The 20,208-nt window shown below is 47.1% G+C and overlaps 2 protein-coding genes and 1 long non-coding RNA gene across 8 annotated transcripts in view; 2 read left to right on the top strand and 1 right to left on the bottom strand.

Moving 5' to 3' along the window:
• The window catches only part of KIF2C (kinesin family member 2C), an 18,552-nt gene extending 8,124 nt beyond the window's left edge, over positions 1–10,428 (top strand). For both annotated transcript variants that reach the window (XM_084527957.1, XM_084527956.1), the window contains 13 exons: positions 308–362; positions 450–612; positions 859–949; positions 2,528–2,591; positions 3,691–3,782; positions 4,052–4,194; positions 5,525–5,729; positions 6,155–6,265; positions 6,489–6,556; positions 8,272–8,380; positions 8,468–8,584; positions 8,950–9,076; positions 9,737–10,428. In XM_084527957.1, coding sequence (XP_084384083.1) covers positions 308–362; positions 450–612; positions 859–949; positions 2,528–2,591; positions 3,691–3,782; positions 4,052–4,194; positions 5,525–5,729; positions 6,155–6,265; positions 6,489–6,556; positions 8,272–8,380; positions 8,468–8,584; positions 8,950–9,076; positions 9,737–9,816 — 1,425 coding nt within the window. In that variant the 3' untranslated portion in view covers positions 9,817–10,428. The remainder of the gene's footprint in view (positions 1–307; positions 363–449; positions 613–858; positions 950–2,527; positions 2,592–3,690; positions 3,783–4,051; positions 4,195–5,524; positions 5,730–6,154; positions 6,266–6,488; positions 6,557–8,271; positions 8,381–8,467; positions 8,585–8,949; positions 9,077–9,736) is intronic.
• ARMH1 (armadillo like helical domain containing 1) lies at positions 7,445–20,208 on the bottom strand. Of its 5 annotated transcripts, none has more exons than XR_014695549.1 (13): positions 19,811–20,208; positions 17,508–17,725; positions 17,082–17,150; positions 16,387–16,553; positions 15,373–15,569; positions 15,138–15,222; positions 13,406–13,528; positions 13,104–13,176; positions 12,680–12,840; positions 11,934–12,063; positions 11,234–11,311; positions 10,772–10,880; positions 7,445–7,624 (listed from the first exon to the last, which is right to left on the bottom strand). XR_014695549.1 is itself a non-coding variant. In XM_084527958.1 (13 exons), the coding sequence occupies exons 2-13, from the start codon at positions 17,711–17,713 to the stop codon at positions 7,617–7,619; spliced, it is 1,323 nt and encodes a 440-aa protein (XP_084384084.1). In that variant the 5' UTR covers positions 17,714–17,725; positions 19,811–20,208; the 3' UTR covers positions 7,445–7,616. The 5 variants fall into 5 exon arrangements, 4 of the variants coding, with proteins under 4 accessions (XP_084384084.1, XP_084384085.1, XP_084384087.1 ...); XM_084527958.1 differs by having other exon boundaries at positions 12,763–12,840; XM_084527959.1 differs by lacking the exon at positions 12,680–12,840.
• LOC311440715 lies at positions 16,479–19,745 on the top strand. Its single transcript, XR_014695551.1, has 3 exons — positions 16,479–16,543; positions 17,666–17,743; positions 19,531–19,745. It is a non-coding gene; the product is annotated as an uncharacterized lncRNA (long non-coding RNA).

The following is a 20,208-nucleotide window of genomic DNA, read 5'->3' as shown; positions in this document are numbered from 1 at the left end:
GGCCAAGAACTGAACATGTTATTGGTCCTAAAAAAAGAATATTTGGGACACTGTTTTTAGCATAGGAGCATTTCTGTGCAATACGATGAGAATGCTACCCAGGAGTAAATTGTTCATAGTGCTGCTTGTGCATTCAATGGACTTTAAGACATACACTCCTCCGTGAGTGGGTCTCCTCCTGACCAGTACCAGAGGAAACTCTGTGTTTTTGAACAGTCAATGTGAGGGAGCATTGAACCTTTCTCAGTGACACTCAGTAGGTGTAATTAGGAAGTAATTATTATTTGTTTTCTTAACTTTCTTTTAGATAGAAGAACACAGGATTTGTGTCTGTGTCAGGAAGCGCCCTCTAAATAAACAAGGTGAGTGTTCTGACAAAGCAGATCTGACTTTGGAGCAGTTTGACATTGATTATTCATGTTAAATATGAGGGTCTCTTCCACCAACAGAAATTCTGAAGAAGGAATGTGATGTGATTACTGTTCCAAGCAAATGTGTCCTGCTGGTCCATGAGCCAAAGCAGAAAGTGGATCTAACAAAATACCTTGAAACCCAAGCATTCAGATTTGACTTCTCATTTGATGAACTGGCTTCTAATGAAATGGTGTACAGGTAATGCTTTCCTCTTGTTGGAATGACTTTCAAGATAGCACAGAGCTATGGCTAGATGACAGCCTAGTTTAAAGAAACTGCTGCCTGCAATAAATATGAAAATTATTTTTGGAGGAATCCAAAAGACTGAAAAGTTTAGTTTTGGCGTGGCCTTGCAAAAAAAAATAAAATAGCTTCTTTAGGAAAATTAATAGAGCAGGATGTGAACTGCTTGCCTTAACTGTTTTTTACCTTCTGAATATCCAGGTTCACTGCCAGGCCTCTTGTACAGACCATCTTTGAGGGTGGAAGGGCGACATGTTTCGCATACGGCCAGACAGGCAGTGGCAAGACACATGTAAGTTTTTCTCCAAAGTATCCAGTCTTCTAGCTTTAGATAATGTTGAAGTTCCTTGATGTTGCAGGATTGTAAAAGGAGCTCAAATCTTGCTTTATTTTCTTAAAAAGATAACAGTTTCAGTTGTTAATCCTCTTTTTCTGTATTTCTGTAGTTAGAAGTATTAGTGGCTTTCCTCTGAAGTTGTGAGTAAAGTCATGCTAAATTTATCCCATAGTTCTTTTTTAAAGACCCAAGGATGATATCCTGACGTATTAGTGACAGAGCCATAGCTATTCCTTGCCTTGAACTGCTGTTGCTGCCCCAACTTTGCAAATTAGGGCTATTAGCCTACATCTGAGACAAAGGCTATTGTCTGTATTGTATTTTGAGTTTGGAGACATTCCAAAGACCTTAGTGGTTATGTAAGAAAATGCTGCTTATTTGTTGCACATGAATGCTTAAATGATCTGGTATTGTGAAGTGGTGGAAATTACTGTGTTCACTTTCTAACCACTCCTTCCAGCCCACCACCTGCAGTTTCAAGAGAACTGGCAATTGTGTATTCTGCCTCAGAGAATTTTCAGCAACTGGGTTGTCTTTTTCCTCTTCTATAAACTAAAGGGAAGGAAAATGGAAATTCTCTGCCTTTACACTATGATAGTGGAGCCAAATCCATGGTCTTCTTGCTCTGCAAGTAAGCCTTTAGGTCAGACCAAGGTGATGTGGACTGGACTTTGCTAGCTAACCAGCTTAAATGATAAAGACAGGTGCTGTCATTCAAGTGTTAGAGGCAAAGTTTTTAGGCTAGGTTCTCCTATCACTATTACTTAGTCAACTATTTATCTCCTCCATTAACCCAAAAGGAAGCACTGTAGAGATTTGGATATGGCTGTCTTCATCGCACTAAAATGCACACACAAACCTGCTCATCTGAGCATCATTCAGCTGTAAGGCATTCAAATTTCCTAATTACTTCCATTTCTTAATTACTTCCCCTTCCTGATCCTAGGGCACATAAGTAGTGCAAGGACAATAGTTGCACCTTGAGACTGGAATGTTGCATATTAAACTCTAGTAGATTGAGAATATATCATGGGATTGAGATGTGTTTTAAATGATTCACTGAGATAGCACCAAGTAAAAATTCTGTGAGGATTAAAGGTACCTGTCAAAGAAGGTAAAGGAAGAAGCTTGGTGCACAGGGTTGATTCATTTTGATATCACACATGAGTTTTTGCAAGTCATGGTGAAAATGGTACTAAACTTATTTCCAAACAAATGAGTCTCTGCTCTGGCCAGAGGCTATCCAGTTGCACTTGCATTTCCCCTAGGAGGAATAACTGCACCGAATTCCTGTGAAGTAGTTAGCACTGCAGAGCCTTACAGGCATTTAGCTGACACTTTGCATTGTCCAAATATCTTCTCTGAACTGATAGGGAAGTAGAAAACCGACTTTAATTGTACTGCTGCAATCACCTCACTGACATCAGTTATCATATACATGATAACTTCCAAGTATGTTCTCAGTACTATAATCAGGTAGCCTGACTGGCTCTTGTGCCATATCTCACTTTTGATGGCCTTTTCTCTTCACAGACTATGGGTGGAGACTTTTCGGGGAGAGCACAGAATGCCTCGAAGGGCATATATGCTTTTGCATGTAAGTTGATTCTTTAGATATGAAAATTAAATTAGTGCATGCTTTCCTTAAATAGATAAGGCTTGTTTTTGTATGGATACTTTTTTTTCTGGGAAAAGATACTAATGAAAACTTATGTAAGTGGCGGTGTTTGTTGCAGGAGGTGGGATTAGTTTTTCCGTTTCACAAACTGTATTTTCCATCCAACATCTAGTTTTCTAGATCCACCTGCTTTTTATCACTTGTCAGAAAAGATTTGCTTTTGAGATAGGTGACGTATCTTCTAGTTTGACACTTGCTGGGCTGAAACATCTAATTTTGATTAGTTCTGCTTTGCTTTTGTATCAGCCTAAGGATGGTGCTTGGAAATAGCCTGACTTGAATGCAACAGAACGCTATCCATTTCTGATATAAAGCTTTTTATACAGAAAGCATACAAATCTGATTTTTTTCATTTAAGCACTAGATGTAAAAAAAAAAAAAAAAAAAAAGCACACATAAAGCACCTGTTTCTGAGAATATCTTGTAAACCCCTCCTTGATACAATCCCTAGAAAGCACCATGAACCCTGACCTCTTGTACTTTCCCTACAGAAGAGCATTTTGTGAAACTATCTGTGTAGCAAAGCAGTTGAAACAAGCAACTCTTTGCTAGTCCCTGAATCAATTATGACTGTCTCTGAAGGAAAGTCTGCTTTTCAGATCAAAGTGTGAAGTCTGTTTGTGAGAGACTGAACTCGATTCAAACAAAGGCCCAACTAATCTGCTAAATTGTTTCCAGCAGCAATGCTGATGCTCAGAGAGGTGTCTTCTAGATTCTCCACAGGAAGAGCTTCAAACAAATGCTTGACTCTTGCAAACTTGTCCAAAGCAATAGCAGATCATAATTTTCTCCCAGACCAGCAAGGGGGACAGTATTTGCTTCTACTGATCTTACTGGATCAGTTAGCATTGCTGTCTGCAAATAATATTAACAGTAGAAACCAAGCATTTTCTTGGGATAGCCATCATTCAGCTGCCAGGAGCACTACATTATGGCTAAGCAATATTCAAAAGCAATTCAAGTAGCAGCTAGGGTATGTTTTAATGTAGCTAAGTAAACTCCTGTCTTTCCTCACTAGCACAAGATGTCTTCCTTCTTCTAAACCAGCCCAGGTACAGAAGTCAGGACCTGGAAGTCTATGTGACTTTCTTTGAAATATACAATGGAAAGGTAAGACTTTTTTATATTAAAAAAATAAATAAATCCTAGCATGACTTCTGTGACTGCATGTTTGATAAAACAGAGGAATGAAACTTTATAGTTTCAATAGTTCTATGTACTCTACTGTTCTTGGCATGTTTGGAATTGAATTGGAAGACTACGTTAAATGTACTGTTCCTATATAGTTCTCTGCTTACTCTGTGCTGTCTTTATAGTCTCAAATCTCTTTCTCAAGGAGAGTTATTCAGATTTGTCTTGGTTTTGTTGCCTGAATATAGGTGTTTGATCTCTTGAATAAGAAGGCAAAGCTTCGAGTCCTGGAGGATGGCAAGCAGCAGGTCCAGGTGGTTGGCCTTCAAGAGAGACAAGTCAGCTGTGCTGAAGATGTCATTAGAATGATTGAGATGGGCAGTGCATGCAGGTTTGATGCCTTAAAACAATAAGAAAAGTCCATGTCCTGTTGTACCTCTGTATCTGCAAAAAAATGTGACTGTAGCCCAGGGCTTGGAGATTTCAAAGAGGAGGCTGCTGTATCCACTAACAGACAGGCACTGATCCACACCTCTGTGTGAAAACAAGAGGGTTACAGAATAAAGGACTGACAGGGATGGGTTTAGCCTTCCTTGCATAGTGGCCACATGTCCTCACATCTCTTCTGAAGAGAGAAACAGCTCAGCTGAGATGGCTGCCTGGTGCCAATGCCTATTTCCTAGAAGTAGTTTACAGGAACATATGTAGTTCCCTGTGGGCTTGTAAGATCGAGGAAGAGCAGATGGCATCAAGCTATAGCTGCAAAAATACTTGGTCTTAACTGCAGGCCAGATGAGTTGTTCCTGTAACAGCAAAAATGCTTCATGTCACTTGGGGATCTTTAAAGAGTCCCTGAGAGAAGGTGCTGAGGGACAGCTGTAGGCTTGGCTGCTCATCTTGTCAGGCCAGCTGCAGTTGGGGTATCTCTGCTGTTGTACTGACTTGTCTTTAATTGGGGCTGAATTCTGTATCAGCAAGTCTTACCTGTCTAATAAGGTGCAGCTGTTAGGGAAATATTACTTGGCAAATGAGAACTCCTTGGCTGCTCTATTACATTGCATGTGCATCCTGAAAGCTCATTTAGCCAAAGAAGCATGCACAGCAGAATGACACTTCAGCCAAGAACTGTCTAACACTTCAGACTCCTGCCTCCCCCAGCAATTTTTAAGGACATCCTCCTTCTATTTTCCCCTAGGAGCAGGGATGTGGGTGGGACAGCAAACCTACCAGCCCTTGCAGGGTATAAATGATGATGAAGGTCACAGTGAGGTTTATGGTACATCAGACTCCAATCTCTTGCAGTGACAGAGCAGGTGCAGAGGTTAACCAGCAAGCCAGCTTGGCTGGGGAAAGGGATTTACCATGCCTGTAATGTGCTAGCACAGCTAATGCTGTTTAGTGGGGGAAGCTTGGTGGAGCTTACCGTGTGATAGCATTAGGAGAATGACATGTGGTCTGCTCTGTGGCAGGAAGATGCTGTGCTCAAGGTATTTCTTCTAGCTTCAAATGCATACAAGGTATTAGCAGTCAGAAAAATATTCTAGTGCAGGCTGGTTAAGTTGAGCCAGGCAGCTTGATATTAGAAGTGATTCTTTATTTCATGCAATCTTGAGGTATTAATGTGTGGGTTAAACAACTGAACTGGCCGCAGATCTAGTGCTGTCAGGACCTCAAAGTCTTCTGTGACACAGTTCTAACACTGGTTTGCTTATTTGTTGTAGGACATCGGGACAAACTTTTGCAAATGCTAGCTCTTCACGGTCACATGCCTGCTTCCAAATCATACTGCGCCGAAGAGGGAAGATGCTTGGCAAATTCTCCTTGGTGGATCTGGCAGGAAATGAGAGGGGTGCGGACACATCTAGTGCTGACAGGCAGACACGAATGGAAGGGGCAGAAATCAATAAAAGCCTGCTAGCTTTGAAGGTGAGCTATAACTCAAGGAGCAAATGGTACTACTCAGCACATGGATTCTGTTTTCCTCTGGGGTTATCTGCTGTTTCTTTCTAGTGCAAGGGAAAAGAACAGCTAAAGGAATCCCAGCTTTGTATTTTAATAACCATGAACATGTGTATACTTCCATTTATAATGTTTCCAGGAAGGCAGTGTAGTTTTGTCAGACACCCATTTCAAGCTTCGTTCAAGTTTTTATTGAATGTATGGTGGATATACCACGTATCTTTTTGACAGTCAAGTATGTGGAGTCTATTTAAAAGGCTATGAAGCACATACAGAGCAATGGAGATGACCATTGTCCAGCCTGTTGGGTTTACTAGCAGTTGGTGGCTGTAGCTTGCAGAGCTGTTTGAGAAGAGATGCAGCGACTGCATTCATGATTTGTCTTTTCTTAGGAATGTATCCGAGCTCTAGGCCAGAACAAATCCCATACCCCCTTCCGGGAAAGCAAGCTGACCCAGGTGCTGAGAGACTCTTTCATAGGAACTAACTCAAGAACCTGTATGGTGAGTATGTGCGTGGCACAGCTGAACCCACTCACTGCTTTTGATCTCTGCAGTGTGTCCAGATAGCTGCATGCTCCCTTTCTAAGGGGAGGGGAGTTGGAAGTCACAAAGCTTCAGTTCTCTGCAAAAAAAGTCTTGCAGTTTTTCACCCACAGCAACTGAGACCAACAACTGGTGAGCTCTGAGACGTGGGACTCACTGTGGCTTTCTGTTCTGTTTGCAGATAGCAATGATTTCTCCAGGCATGAGTTCATGCGAGTACACCTTAAACACACTGAGATACGCTGACAGGTAATGGCCTTCCTGGCCTGGGGATTCTACTCTTGTTGTGGAATGTGTTTTGGCTGATTTCACACTGATCAAAAGTTCTCTTGGTGTCATTACCTGTGATGACAATTTGGAGGTTACATTTGCTGGGAACGAATAATCTTAAAGCTGTCTTCAGAAACTATCATGGGGGGGATAATAGAGGTTGTATAAAACCATAAACTCTTTTACTCAGAGGAGTGTTTTATGTAAGACTTCAGACCACCTTGTTTTTTGTAGGGAGTTTACCCTGTTAGCAGCACATCCTGAATGGTTACCTCCATGATTTTGCTTCTTGCAGTATTCTATGCAGGGTCCCCTATGTGTGTGCTAAGAATGTTTCCCTGACATGACCCTACACATGATGCAGAAAGACAGTAGGTGTGTTTGATAGACTTTAATAGAAGCTAATAGGGTATGACACTAAGGAGATTTTGGGTGAAATCTAAAGAATCTGGAGAACTCATGTGCCTTGCAGCAAATGGTGTGAACGTGGATTTTGAATGCTCCGTGGTTGGGCTTTGGGTACTTGCAGTGCACAACAGATTTATAAGCACTGAGACTTAAGATTCACAAGGGGGTCTTGCTGAAACCTGGAACTGCTGTGCAGAGCAGAGAGCCTTTATGTGCCCTTACACCTCTCTGGTGGGTGACAAGCAAAAAAGGACAGACTCTACAGCTACAGGGAGAGCAGCCTGTATTAAGTCTAAGCTCAACAGCTAAGGAAACAGCTAAGCCTTTCCCTCTTTCACCAGGGTCAGTGGTGCTTGAATTTTTTGTTGCTGATGCTGTGTTGTGTGGATCTGTGTGCTGTGGCTGCAGAGCCTATGACTTCTGTCGTACGTTAACAAGATGACACTTCCACACTTCAGATTTGGTAGCTTTCCATTGTTTGGTTTGCAAAAGGCTGCTTGGTTCTTTCCTTTCCAGCCTCTGAAAGGTGTCTGCTAATTCAAGCCACAAGCATTCAGGAGCACTAGGGATCTTGACAGGTTTCCAGATTTTGTTCTGGATTGAAGTTCTTTTTTCTGGTGGACAGTCATTCCTAATCACCTGAAAGTACACGACAAAATGCAACATCTGACTTATGGTGTGCTTCAGTAAGATGCTAGTCTTCAGTTGTACACATTGGATTCTTAGCTAGTGCACAAGGCAAGTTCAAGCTATAAAGGGGGTGTGTAAGCTGGAACTGGAAATATGAAGCTGACATTAGTAACTAGAAAAAGTACCTAGCTGATGCCTGACCTCTACCTCTAGCTCTGTGTCCTCAGATATGATTTTTATCCTTATAGGCCTATTCTGGCATGGAGGGTCTCTATGGGAGGGGTGGGGATCAGCCTTATTCCTTTTCTTTCCATACAAAGTCCTCATAATTGGTCACAACAAACCAAGCCGATATGTGGAAGATAGCCTGTGTATGTGTGAAAGGCTTTGCTGGCAATTAGTATTGTGTACTTGGAACGCTTCTCTTGTGGAGAAGTCCTAAATTGATGTGGCTAGGCTGGATGTAAAGACACATCTCTTGGCTTTGCTTCCCACAGCCCTCTGGAGTTTGTCCATGAAAGCTTGCTCCAGGTGTGGTAATGTGGATTTCTTTTAATCAATGAAGTCTGTGCTGAGCACAAACGGATTGCAGTAGCTGTTTTGTGATGCTGTAGCTCTGAAATTGCTGAAAGACTGAGTGGTAAATCTTGTTGCAGAGTGAAAGAGCTCAGCCCTCATAATGGAGGTGGTGAAACACAGAATCACATGGAGATTGAGGACGAGGAAACGGAGATCAGTGGAGAAAGCTCAGCTCTTCAACACAATGTACGTGTGGGCAGTGGGCTGAACAAATCTCAAAGCTTGAAGTTGTTGAAAACAATCTGCTGTTCTTACTTGAGCTGTTTCTTGCAGCTCTCCAAGGATGAGGAGGAAGATATATCTCCCCACATGTTCCATTTCCGTGAGGCTATCACTCAGATTGGTGAACGGGAGGAGAAGGTTATAGAACAGCTTAGAGAACTGAGACAGGTAGGTGGAAGAGGCAAGCCCAGCCTAAGCTGCCTTCTCTATGTTGACAAGAACTTGCCTTGTCTGCGCCTAGTGCGACTGGGCAGGCTGTGGGCTGTAATGCAAGATGCTGTCAGTGGTGTTACCTTTTCCTCAGTGCCAGCTTTTCCCTCTGGTTTCCTGCTCAACTGGTTACACTGTGGAATTCCAGTGCTTGTGGCCAGCCAGTCCCCATCCCCTCCAGCTAGCAAGCTCTGCTTGCACCAGCTGATACTGGGCTGTCAAAGCTCAGCTCTGCTCTGGTGTCCCATATTCAAAGCAACTCATTGAATTTTCAGAAAGCTGACTTCTCTGATTTCTCTTCATGGTCTTTCTTGTAAATACAGAAAATGACGACTGAACTTGACTACCTCTTGGGAATCACAGAGCAACCAGACTATGATCTTGAGACCTTTGTGAGCAGAGCAAAGTACTTCGTAGAGGAGAGCTCAAGAAATTTCCTTAGTGTCAGAGGTATGTTAATGCTTCTTGAGATAGTGCCTACTCAAGAGTTTCTAAATAGCAGTGTCACTAAACTTTTTTTTTTTTCTTGAAGATCTGAAATAACATCAGCTTGCTTATCTGGGAGTGGTGGTGGTGTTGAGTACTCAGTCCTTCTGCACTGCTGATAGTTCTGAGCACTTTGCTAGGAGATCACAGCATCAGACCTGAAATGTCCTATCGTCTGTACTAGCCAAAACTTACTTTGAAAATATCTTCCACTTTCAATGCCATATAAAACTGCCCGCTCTTGAGAATAATGCTATACCCACTAAGAAGAGTTGATGTAACCAATGAATAAAACAGACATAGCTTATCTCTTGCCTTGCCCAAAAAACAGGCACCTGAGAAATAGATGCCAATACCATAGGCATTTGTAGGGGTATGTCTACTATTTCCACTTTTGTTTTCATGGATATTGGGCCTTAATATCTATCCACTGTAAAGCTGACAAGCTTTGTGAGATCCAGCAGGATGTGATGCTGGGGATCTGATGTTGGCTGAGCTGTTTTTGCACAGTTCACTTGCCTCTGTAGCCCTTGCAGATGGCAGCAGCTGAGCTGAAAAGAACAGCTGGGCTGGAGAATTCAGCCCTCAGATCAGTCCCCCTGCTAATGCTGTCTTCCATTACAGAAACGTTGGATGCCCTGGTGGTCGCCATGCAGCTGGAGGAGCAAGCCAGCAAGCAGATGAACAAGCAGAGGCCTCAGTAAATACAGCAAAACCTGGTTCACAAGCAGTCTTCTGTATGTCTTGCATGTTTGTCAGTGGTTTGAGTAACTCCTATTTCAAATGCAGTAGGGTGTCTGCAGGTCTGGTGTGCCTGAGGGCAGTGAATGTGGCAGCCTCTTTTCATGGCCTGGTATCAGGGGACTCTGCAGAGACCCTGCTAGAAACCACGCCTGCAAGGCTTGGGGAGGGGGGCCTGAGAGTGTGTTAAATATGTCTGACATCTGGTCCTTTGTTAGTGACAATGGTCTCCTCTGATAGAACTAGATAAATGTATAACTTTCTGGTGTACATATAACTTTTGGTCCAGATGTGTTTGAAACTTTTACAAGTCTCTTCTAGGAAGAAAACCGACTATGTGATTGTAAAAAATCAGTATTTTAAGAAACTTGATAAATAAATGTTCCTGTATTTAATTAACTTTTATCTTATAAAATATTTCTTACTGATTTTTTGCTAAAGTCTAATTGTTCCTAAAGACTTGTTGGTGTTGTGGAGAAAGCTTCCTCCAAGAAATCAGCCTTCTTTTTAAAGTCTTTACTCTTGTAATGTTTGCATAAAAATCATTTAAAATAAATGTTGTTTCTTAATAGAGATCCTGCTGGGTAGATCTTGCCTAGTGTGGCGGGGGGGGAGCCTCTAAACCAGTCTCCTGTACTTAGCAAAGCCCAACAGGTTGTAGTGTGTGGCTCTGCCCTTTTGGTAGCAGGAAAATGGGAAGGGCCCTGTGCCTCCTCTGTACCTATGGAGTTCAGTTAGGCTTCAAAGGTAGCCCCAGGCTTTTACTTCACATGTATCTTCCACGTGGGAAATAGTTAACATGCCACATAAAATAACATGTTCAGCAGCTTTCCAACAATGTGAGTAATCTGTGATAGATGTTAGTGTAAGGGGGGAGTGTTGCTGGAGAAGTGACTGTGCCCCCAGCCTTGTACATACCTTCTGTGGACTGCTTCCTTCCCATGTCTTTGGGGATGTCAGGTATACTGGAGGCCAGTTCTTCAGCCTGGGCTCGATCCATTTTTGTGTACCAGGTCTCAGGACTGTCCTGGAAGAGGTCATGATAGTGTTATGATGACTTGTAGTATGATGCAGGCAGAGCCCAAGTGCTATGTACTGCACCCCAGGAGCCAAACTCAGGAGTGACCTGGTTGGGAGGAGCTCAAGTCACCTCATGCCTCATTCTGACACCAAATTCCCACTGTTACAAGTCTGAGAGAGCAAGGAGTCAGAGCAATTATCTTCCTGAACACAGCCTGAAGGTAAACACTTCCCAAAGGGTAGGCTTTTCTGAAATATTATTGAAGACTGGATTTTTTTAAAAAAAGTCCAGTCTCTACACCCATGGAAAACAGACTGAGCTCTAAGGGCCACTGAAACATGTAAGAAAGGCATGCTTACCATAAAGAGCTGGAAAAGTGTGTCCCCTACTGCCTTCTTCATGTGCTCCTCCACAAAGGGAAAGGTATGGACAAAGTACTGCAACAGAACAGAGTTAGAGTCGGTACATGTATGATGCAGCTCTAGATCACTATGTTACGTGACAGTTATTCCCTGAGCCACCTCCTTTAGCAGCACTTCATGAACTTCAGTGGTTTGTAACCCCCTTTTCACCCTGAGTAGCCTGATTCTCAGTTGTCCCTCATTCAGCCCCTTGCTGTCTACTGCCAGCATGGTCCTTCCTCTTCCCAGCCATCACCTGTGACTGTTATGTAGGCAGAGTTGTGCTGAGGTGGCTCTTTATGCAGCACCAGCAGGACAAAATATCCTGCTTATACTTCTGTGCTAGTGTCTAGCTCCAGGCAAACTGCATTGTTTAGCCTGTGAGCTCTGTGCTTGCTACTCAGGGCAAGCTGCTGCTTAGAACAGAGGTGTGAGGGCCAACGCTGGCTTCTCAGCACCTTCTTTTTGGTGGTTGGCATATGGGACAGGAAGCACTGCTACTGCCTGAAGGAAGTGCCACTCCTGCCTTTGTGAATAAGACTGTCTGCTGTACTCAGAAAAAAAAAGAAAGCCCACGATGCAGGGAGCCTTTCTGTTCGAGTGGTCAGGGGAGAGACTCGGTGTTACACTGGCCTCCACCACACACCATCATGCTCACCTTCAGGGAGATGCTGCCGTGTCTCTGGCTGGGCATATGTTCCATGTTCCCCACAGCGACCATCAGGCCATGCACCACGTTCAGCTGGATCAGCTCTTCAGCCACTTCTATTGACTCCTTGGCTAATATGCTGCAATAAGACAGGCCATCAGCCCCTGCCCTGTGCAGGGGAAGGGGCACACAACAAATTGGGTCTGGCCCTCTTGGTGCAGACCTGGTGTGACCCCAATGGAAAACTGACATGTTCCTGTTTCTACCCTGCCCTAGAGGCAATGATGGGCAGAAGACAGGAAAACAAACAAGCAAAATAAAAATAAACAGTTGGCTCTACATAGATTGTCAATCATTTAACATATTCTTGCTGCAAACCAGTTGTTTCATTATTTTCAGGAGCTTCCTAGTGTGTATTAAATTCTAGAATGTTTCCTGCATGACCATAAAGAACCCAGGACTCAAAGCGGAAATACCACCAATGTTATTGCTTCTGTGAGCATGAGCCTGGAAGATGCTCCAGTGTGTCTCTGTACCCACTAAGTTCACCTGCCTATGCAGGAAAACCTTTTTTTCCCCCCGTCATCTACTTTTGCAGAAAAAGTGTTCTTATAGCACTATCTTGTGGACACCGCAAGAAATTCACAGCGAATGCACAAACTTTAGCACAAATGGCTGAATTTAAGGATTCTGCAGTCACTCATAAGCACTAGATTCTTCCACTGGGCAGCTGATGTTAAATAACATTTAATTACTTGTGGCTCACAGCTATGTGGAAAATATGGTGGTCTTGAGCAATACAGCACCCCTCAGCCCTGTGCTGTGGAAGGACACACACACATTGCATCCAGGCCCAGCCATAAAGGGGACATTGTGACAGCAGACAGGGCCAGAGCTGAAAGGACTCCACATCTCCCTATAAAAAAAAAATAAAACCCAGTCCAGTGTCAGTAGCAGGGAGGGTCTGAGCACTGCTACCTTCAGACAGCAGCTCTGCCCTGAACACATCTCCAAACAGCCTAGAACAGGGCTTGGCAGAACTGGGGTGTCCAGCCAGAGAGCAGTGCCAGAGGGGAATGCTGCCTGGAGGAACGTGTCCCAGTCCATTCCTATTCAAAGGAAGATGCTTCCCTAAAGTCTTTTTCATGCTCCTGTGGGGTTTGCTGCAAAGTCTCTTACCCAATGGCTTTTGCAGCAGCTGCCTGCTTAATGTACGCCAGCATCGGCTCCCTCGGGCACAGCGCGTTTGGGTCTGCAGGAGGAAAATGAACCAAGTGAGAAGGCTGCTTGGGAACAGTCCTGAGGTGTGAGAAGGGAGGGGACAGGGTAACACGAAAAAGAGGATTTCTCCTCAGGGAAGGCCTGTGGCTGTGTAGGGCACACCCGCAGAGCCCACTGCAGCCCGCTGGGGGCCAGGCCGGAGCTGCCACCCTCAGCAGATCTCTGCAGGTGCGGGCAGCCCCAGCCGGGGGCACTGTTACCTGCGGTGCTCTCGCTGCGGGAGGCGAGCGCTGGGTGCCCGGGAGGCGTCAGCGCGGCCACCAGCGCCGCCAGCAGGGCCGGGCGGACACGGAGGGGCAGCAGGGCCGGCAGCAGCTGCAGGGCTGCGGGGAAAGCAGCGCACATCAGTCAAGCCCCGGGTGGGTCCCAAAGATACAAGCGAATACCTGAGCTCTATTTTTGACCAAGTATGGGTAGCTCTGCCGAAGCAGAGCCTCAAAAAATTCCACGACACTCGTGCTTGTTCCTCTCCACGGAAATCTTTAGTAAAAGGCGAAAGATTTATACGATCTGAAGAGAAACCAGAGTATAACGGCCTGCCCCACCCGGCCCGACCCCAGCGCCGCCCGCCGCCCCCTAGCTCACGGTGACTGCCCCCCCGCAGAGCTCCGGGCAGCCCCGGCCCCGCTCCCTGTTCCCCCTGCCCCGTCCCCCCGCAGCCCTCGGGGCTCGGCACGGTGCCGGGAGCGCCGCTGGAACCGAGCCGGGAAGTGCCACGGTACCGCGGTGCGCGCCGGGTATGCAAATGAGCAGGGGCGTAGGGGCGGGGCCGAAGGGCTGGGGGCGGGGCTTGGGACCGCATGGCGCGGAGGTTCCCCCAGCACGCCCCCCCCCCGCTCTGCCGGTAACCGAGCCGGGGCAGCTCCCCCCAAACACCCCGCGCCTCTCGAGCCCGTTCCGCCTTTGCTGGCCGCAGGGGGAACGCGACTGCTAGGGGTAAGGGAAGGCCGAGGCTCCCCGTGCCTCCCCTGTGTCTCATCAGCCGGTGTGGTGCCCATCCCGTAACAAGGGTCCCACATACATGCAGTGTATGTAGGATCAGGCCCAGCCAGCATGGGTTCATGAAAGGCACGTCCTGCCTGACCGGCCTCATCTCCTTGTGACTGGGTGACCCGCTTGGGGGACGGGGGAGAGGCTGCTGAGGTGGGCTGCCGAGCCTCCAGCAAGACCTGTGGCACCATCTGCCATAGAATGCTCCTGGAGCAGCTGGCAGTGCGTGGCCTGGGCAGGTACAACTGGGCTGGGTTAACTGGTGGGGCGGCCGGGCCCGGAGAGTGGTGGCGAATGGAGTGGAACTGGCTGGTGACTGGTGACCGGTGGTGATCCCCAGGGGGGGCCTCAGGGAGACCTCAGTGCTCTCTGCAACCGCCTGAAAGGAAGCTGGGGGGCGGCCTCTGACCGCAGATAACCAGCAACAGAACCCACAGGAACAGTTTGGACCTGCACCGGCCAACACTAAGCTAAGAAACTGCTTAAAAACCCGGTACTAAGTACCTATAGACCCTAAAATCGTTCTATTTTTGACCAGGAATAGGTAGCTCTGCCGAAGCAGAGCCTCAAAAAATTCCACGACACTCGTGCTTGTTCCTCTCCACGGAAATCTTTAGTAAAAGGCGAAAGATTTATACGATCTGAAGAGAAACCAGAGTATAACGCCCTCTCCCACCCGGCCCGACCCCAGCGCCGCCCGCCGCCCCCTAGCTCACGGCGCCGCTCCCCCCAAACTCCGGTCAGCCCCGGCCCCGTTCCCCCCATCCCCTCCCCACCCCACGGCCCGAGCCGTTCCCGGCCCGAGGCAGCAGCGGCGGAGAGCGGAGCGGGCGGGAGCGCGCGGTGCCGCGCGGCGCACCACGGGTATGCAAATGAGGCGCATGCTAATGAGGCGCGCGCGCGGGAAACGGCCCCGCGGAGCCCCCCCCGGCCGGGTCCTACCTTCGTGCTGCACCTCCAGGTGCGCCGAGCCCAGCACGGCCAGCAGGGGCTCCAGCAGCGCGGGGGGCGCCTCTCCCACCAGCTCCTGTGGGGACAGGGGCAGGGTGAGGGGGCAGCTGGCACCCTGAGGGCACCGGCGTGGCTCCGAGCTGCCCCCTGATCCCGTGGGGAAATGGGTTGGGGCAGGGGGAGCCCCAAGGAGAGGTGATGCTGCCCCTTGAGTCCTGCCACCCACCTGCATCGCCCCCAGGGTCTGCAGAGCCAGCTGCTGGGCTCGGGGGGAGGCACACGGCAGCACCGCGATGAGGCCTGTGTAGACTTGGTGCTGGTACTTGGGGTTGCCGCGGCCCAGGGTGTCCAGCAAAACTTGTGCATCCTCTTGAGCCTCTGCTGAGGTGGAGGTGGCCAACAACTCGGCCAGGCATCGCACCCCTGTGTGGAGAAAGAGATGCCAAATTATGTCTGGGTGAGTCTGCAGGTCACACTTCTTGGCGGTTTTGCTCACACCCCCCAAAAGCACAGCATCATGTCCCACTCAAAGTGCGGCTTGAGGAACAGAAGCCAGGAAAAAAGTTCTTTGTTCTTATCAAGAGCCATGACACCAGCTGGAAAAAGAGACAGCCAGGCTGTCAGCTGGAGTAGAGGGCCAAAGCCCTTCTGCAGGCATTTACACAAGGAGCAAACCTGGCACTGAGATGCCAACAGTGCTGCTAAGGATCCTCCTGCTGCTCCTGCAGCTTCATTTCTCTGGGAGGAAGCTGTGGCAGCAGGTATCACCCCACAGTCACTGACAACCTGAGGCATAATCCGAACTACAGAGCAATGAATGGCATTTCGCTTCTGATGTCCAGGAGAAAAAAAAAATAATAGGAAAAAAATATTGTTAAGGTTCTTTCAAAAGCAAGAAACCCTCCCACCTCTAGAGGTGGGCAGACGCTGCAGGTAAGAATAGAAACTGTTTTGTGAGTTTCACTGTAGCAGTTGCAACCAGCAGGACAGCAATATCACATCAGAAGAAATCACTGTAAAGAAAGCGAGCTCATTAAAACCAGAGAGGGGATGAAATGCAACCGCTCCACAATAGCCAGGACTCTGAACTCCCTCCAGCAAGATGAACGCCGTGGCAATCTGCCATCGGCAGGTGGAGGGGAAGGAGGGGCGCAGTGCTGCGAGCAGCCCTGGGGGCCAGAGGTCACGGAGAACATCCTCGGCTGAATTAGGAAAAAGCGCAGATGGACACACCGCCTACCGTAGCTCTCACAAATGAGCTCCTTATACTTCCTGCCAGCGTTTGCGACGAGCTGGAGCAGCTTGACAGACTCCCTTTTGTCCTCTTCTTTCAGGTGGTTCAGCCCTAGTATTTCCAGGAGAGTCATGACACCTCCGATCTCCAGAAATTCAATAAGGTATCTGCGCCTGCAGGGATGGGGGAACAAAGCCCAAAATGTCACCAGCCCTGGAGCCCATCTTCCCGAGCGAGCACTCTGTGCTCCTGGGATCTGTCACCTCCTGCCTCGCTGTAGCAGGGCCCTGGTGCCCAGACACCCAACACGAGGTGCCTGGGGCTGAGCTGGGACGGCTGCGGCAGATGCCTGCCAGCAGCACACTCTGACCAGGTCACCAGCTCCTGTTTTTCCCTTGTGCTCATTTCAGACACTGAATGGCAGGCACAGAAAGCCCCATTGCTGCATTTGTGCTCCCAACACATTCCTCCCACACCGTGCCAGTGACCCAGTGGCTCTGGTGATGGGCAAGCAGTGGATTGGGTTTTGGGAACATCTGAAAATCCTACTTGCAGTAAGCCACAGCCCTTGCTGGGGCCTGCCCTGCATGAAATGCTTAAACAGCCCTTCCAAAAGCCTGCCCAGGACCTGTTATCTTCTTTCTCTCCTGAACCCTGCCACCCTCATGTGCACCTCTCATGCAGCTACGTTCTCTACTCACCCGCCTGCAGCAGATAAGAAGATGCCAATAGACTTGAGCAGCTTGTCAAGGCACGTGCTGTGCATGTAGCTGTTCGATAAGGCTAAGGAGGGAATGACAGACCATCCTGGTGCCCCCGGCAACTCTGGCAATGTGGAGCTCTGAACCTGGGTACCCACTTTGTTAGAGGGAGCATGGAGCTTCCTCTCAAAGGTGTGCAGAGGCAGCACGCTCACCCCAACAGGAGAAAAAACACTACTTCTAGGTTCCTGAGAGTCAAGCTACATGACTTTTTCCTCAGTTCCATCTTCAGATAGCTATTTTTTCCCCTGCAGCTGGATATAGATCTCTCTACTTATTCTTTGAACATTTTTTTGTTAGAGAACATCCCCTTCCTCTCCAGCCCACTACCACGCGCCACCCTCAGCTTTCCAAGGAAACAGATACGTCATCCTGAGCCACGCTGTCAGGCGAGCCAGAAACAAGCTGGCTCCCTGGGAGAATTCCAGCTCCAGCTCTGGTTCTGTCTTGCCGTTATTGCTTTTGATGAAGCTGTCCAGGATGCGGCTTCGAGCAACTTTGTGACCACTGTCCCATTCTTGCAGGAAAACCATGAGCTTCCTGATGGCCTCCTGCTCTTTGACAGAAGCCATTATCTCTTCTGCCTAGAGAAAAGTGAGAAGGTAAAAAAAGGCCGTAAAGACAGAAAAAGTCTGTATTGAGGAATTACCACCAGAATCACATTTAAAATGTTTTCTGACAAATTAAATATTAATATAAAAGCACTTACTAGCCATTTATTACATCTTTTTCCTTTACACTCGTTTCATAGATAGCAAAACTGAGCTAACAGGAGAGTTTCTGGTAAGCCTGAAGCTGCACAGAGAATCCGCAATAGACTTGAGATTATTTTCCAAGGGCAGCTGGCTTCACCACGGGAACTCTCTTCTCCGCTGTGTTAATAAAGTCATTTTGATGTTACTCATTCCCCCCACTTTGGTTTCTTGCTAGGTTCATGATATGAACACTGCATCTCATATCTGACCTACCAGAGAGTAAATAGAGTGAAATGAGAGCACAAATAGGTATGGATTTATGGGGAGTGACAGGGTCAAGGGGGCTGTAAATGCCTGTTAGCGTGCAGCGGTGCAGCCTGCTCTCACCCACAGGGTGCAGCGAGTCACTGGGGCTGGGCCCACATCCATTCCAGGAGGAGGTTTGGCCTGGGCAGTGGCAAAATGGCTTGGGACCCTTCGGCATGGTGGAAAAATTGCTATTTTTTTTCCCCTTTTCTAATTTCTATGTGCACATTCTGAGTTTTCAGTGGTCCACCATTAAAAAATCTAAGGATTGAAACAATAAGAACTATAGGCAAGAAGACAAAGCTCCACAAACATCCCTTGTCTGCACTTCCTTCAATCCCACAAAGCAACCTGTATTTTACCAAATTCCTTTGCCACGCTTTTACCTCAGTAGGATCTCCCCCTATTCCACCCTGACAAACGGCAACGTGCACTTTGTAGAGGGATGAAACACCAGAGGACTAAACCCTCCCTTCATGCGTGTAGTCAAGAATTCCACTGACGTGTGTGTGCTACCTAAGAAAAGCACCATTTCAGGTTTTATTTAAAGTATGGTTTATCTGCCAAAAAGTTAAAATGACAGAAAATTCCCGGGTTTCAGAATAAGAAGTTTCTTTCAATATAATCCAAGTCACCAAGATTAACAATTAGCTATCTGCAAAGTTCTTAAGCCTGTTCCTCAAGAATTTGGAGCGAAGTACCAAAAAAGCTCCAAAATATCCCCAGGACGTATGCTCAAAATAATTTTCTATTGCTATTATCTGAACCCTGCTGAAAACAATGACCAAGAGGTGAAAAGTATCTCAGTGACGGAAAACAAACAAACAAAGACTTCAAAAAGTTGGCCAAGACACAAGGATTGAGACTTAAGATGAGATGAAATTTCATTTGGGAATTAACGGTCTGTGCTCTGAAAGGAGCCTGTGTCCTTGGCAGGGCGTTTTCAGGATCTCCTTTGCGGGGAAGTAGGTTTAAAATAAATCCATTTTCCCAAAATAGTTGTGATTGAAAGTGTTATTAGCCATAACAAATGTTAGTGCTGACAGGAGAATGGCCTGTTAGGGGCCTCTGGTGAAACAGTCAAGTGAAAGTCATATTTCACATTATTGCGAGCATTTTCCCGTGATTTACAGAATATTTGTGAAACATTACTTGCAAGGCATATGATTGATATTGAGAGAACAGCTAGTATGTAGGGGGAATCTGTATTTCACTGAGACTGTTTGCATGAAATTTACAGTCCCATAAAGTGCTCCTCTGTCCTCAACAGAGATCTTGTTAAAAGAACTTTACAGTCTGAAACATCCTAAAATTGATTCTAAATTAATGTTTCCATATTTATGTTTGAGATGCTGGTGGTGTAATGCTGCCCTATTTTTATTTTAAAGCTACAGTAGCTTCCACTGTTCAGAAAAACCAGCACCAGCTTTAAGACATGAGGATTTTATTGATACAAAGAGCTTGCCCATGAATCAACGGTGAAGAAAAATGAGCTTGAAAAAATGATCACGAGACTTCTGAGGATACGGCGGTATCAGTCCCTGGCTGCTATAACGACAGCATCTGCTGACATAGTGCTCTTTAAGCTGACATTGCAAAGCACCCTGAAAACGTACCCGAGTATTTTTATTACTGCCACTTTACATATGGGAACACACAGATACATACAGGGCAGTTAAATGACTTGCCTGAGTTGTTTGTCAGCGCTAAAAACGACACATAACTCCTCTTTGCTAGCTCCAAACTCTGCCCTCACCGGCGCTGGGCTGCCTCCCCAGCCCACTGGACCTAACAATCACACCAGGGCTGGGGTCAGGGCAGTTCCTTTCTCCTGCCAAGAAAAACACGAGCGATTTTAGGGGCGGCGGGGCAGCTCGGCGCTTGTTTGCATGCCACCTACTGCTAAACCAGACCCAAAGGCAGGCTGGCGCTGCCAGGCGTGAGGCGCAGCCTTGGACCCGCGGGCAGGCCGGGTGATGTGGAGCTACCTTTGGATCCCGCACCGCCAGGCCCCACGGGCCCTGGGCAAAACCCGAAGCCTGCTGCCCCGGAGGGTCCTCCCCTCA

Source organism: Aythya ferina (genome assembly GCF_964211825.1).
Source record: "Aythya ferina genome assembly, chromosome: 8".
NCBI classification, from domain to species: domain Eukaryota; kingdom Metazoa; phylum Chordata; class Aves; order Anseriformes; family Anatidae; genus Aythya; species Aythya ferina.
This window is presented reverse-complemented; position numbering and strand designations above follow the sequence as displayed.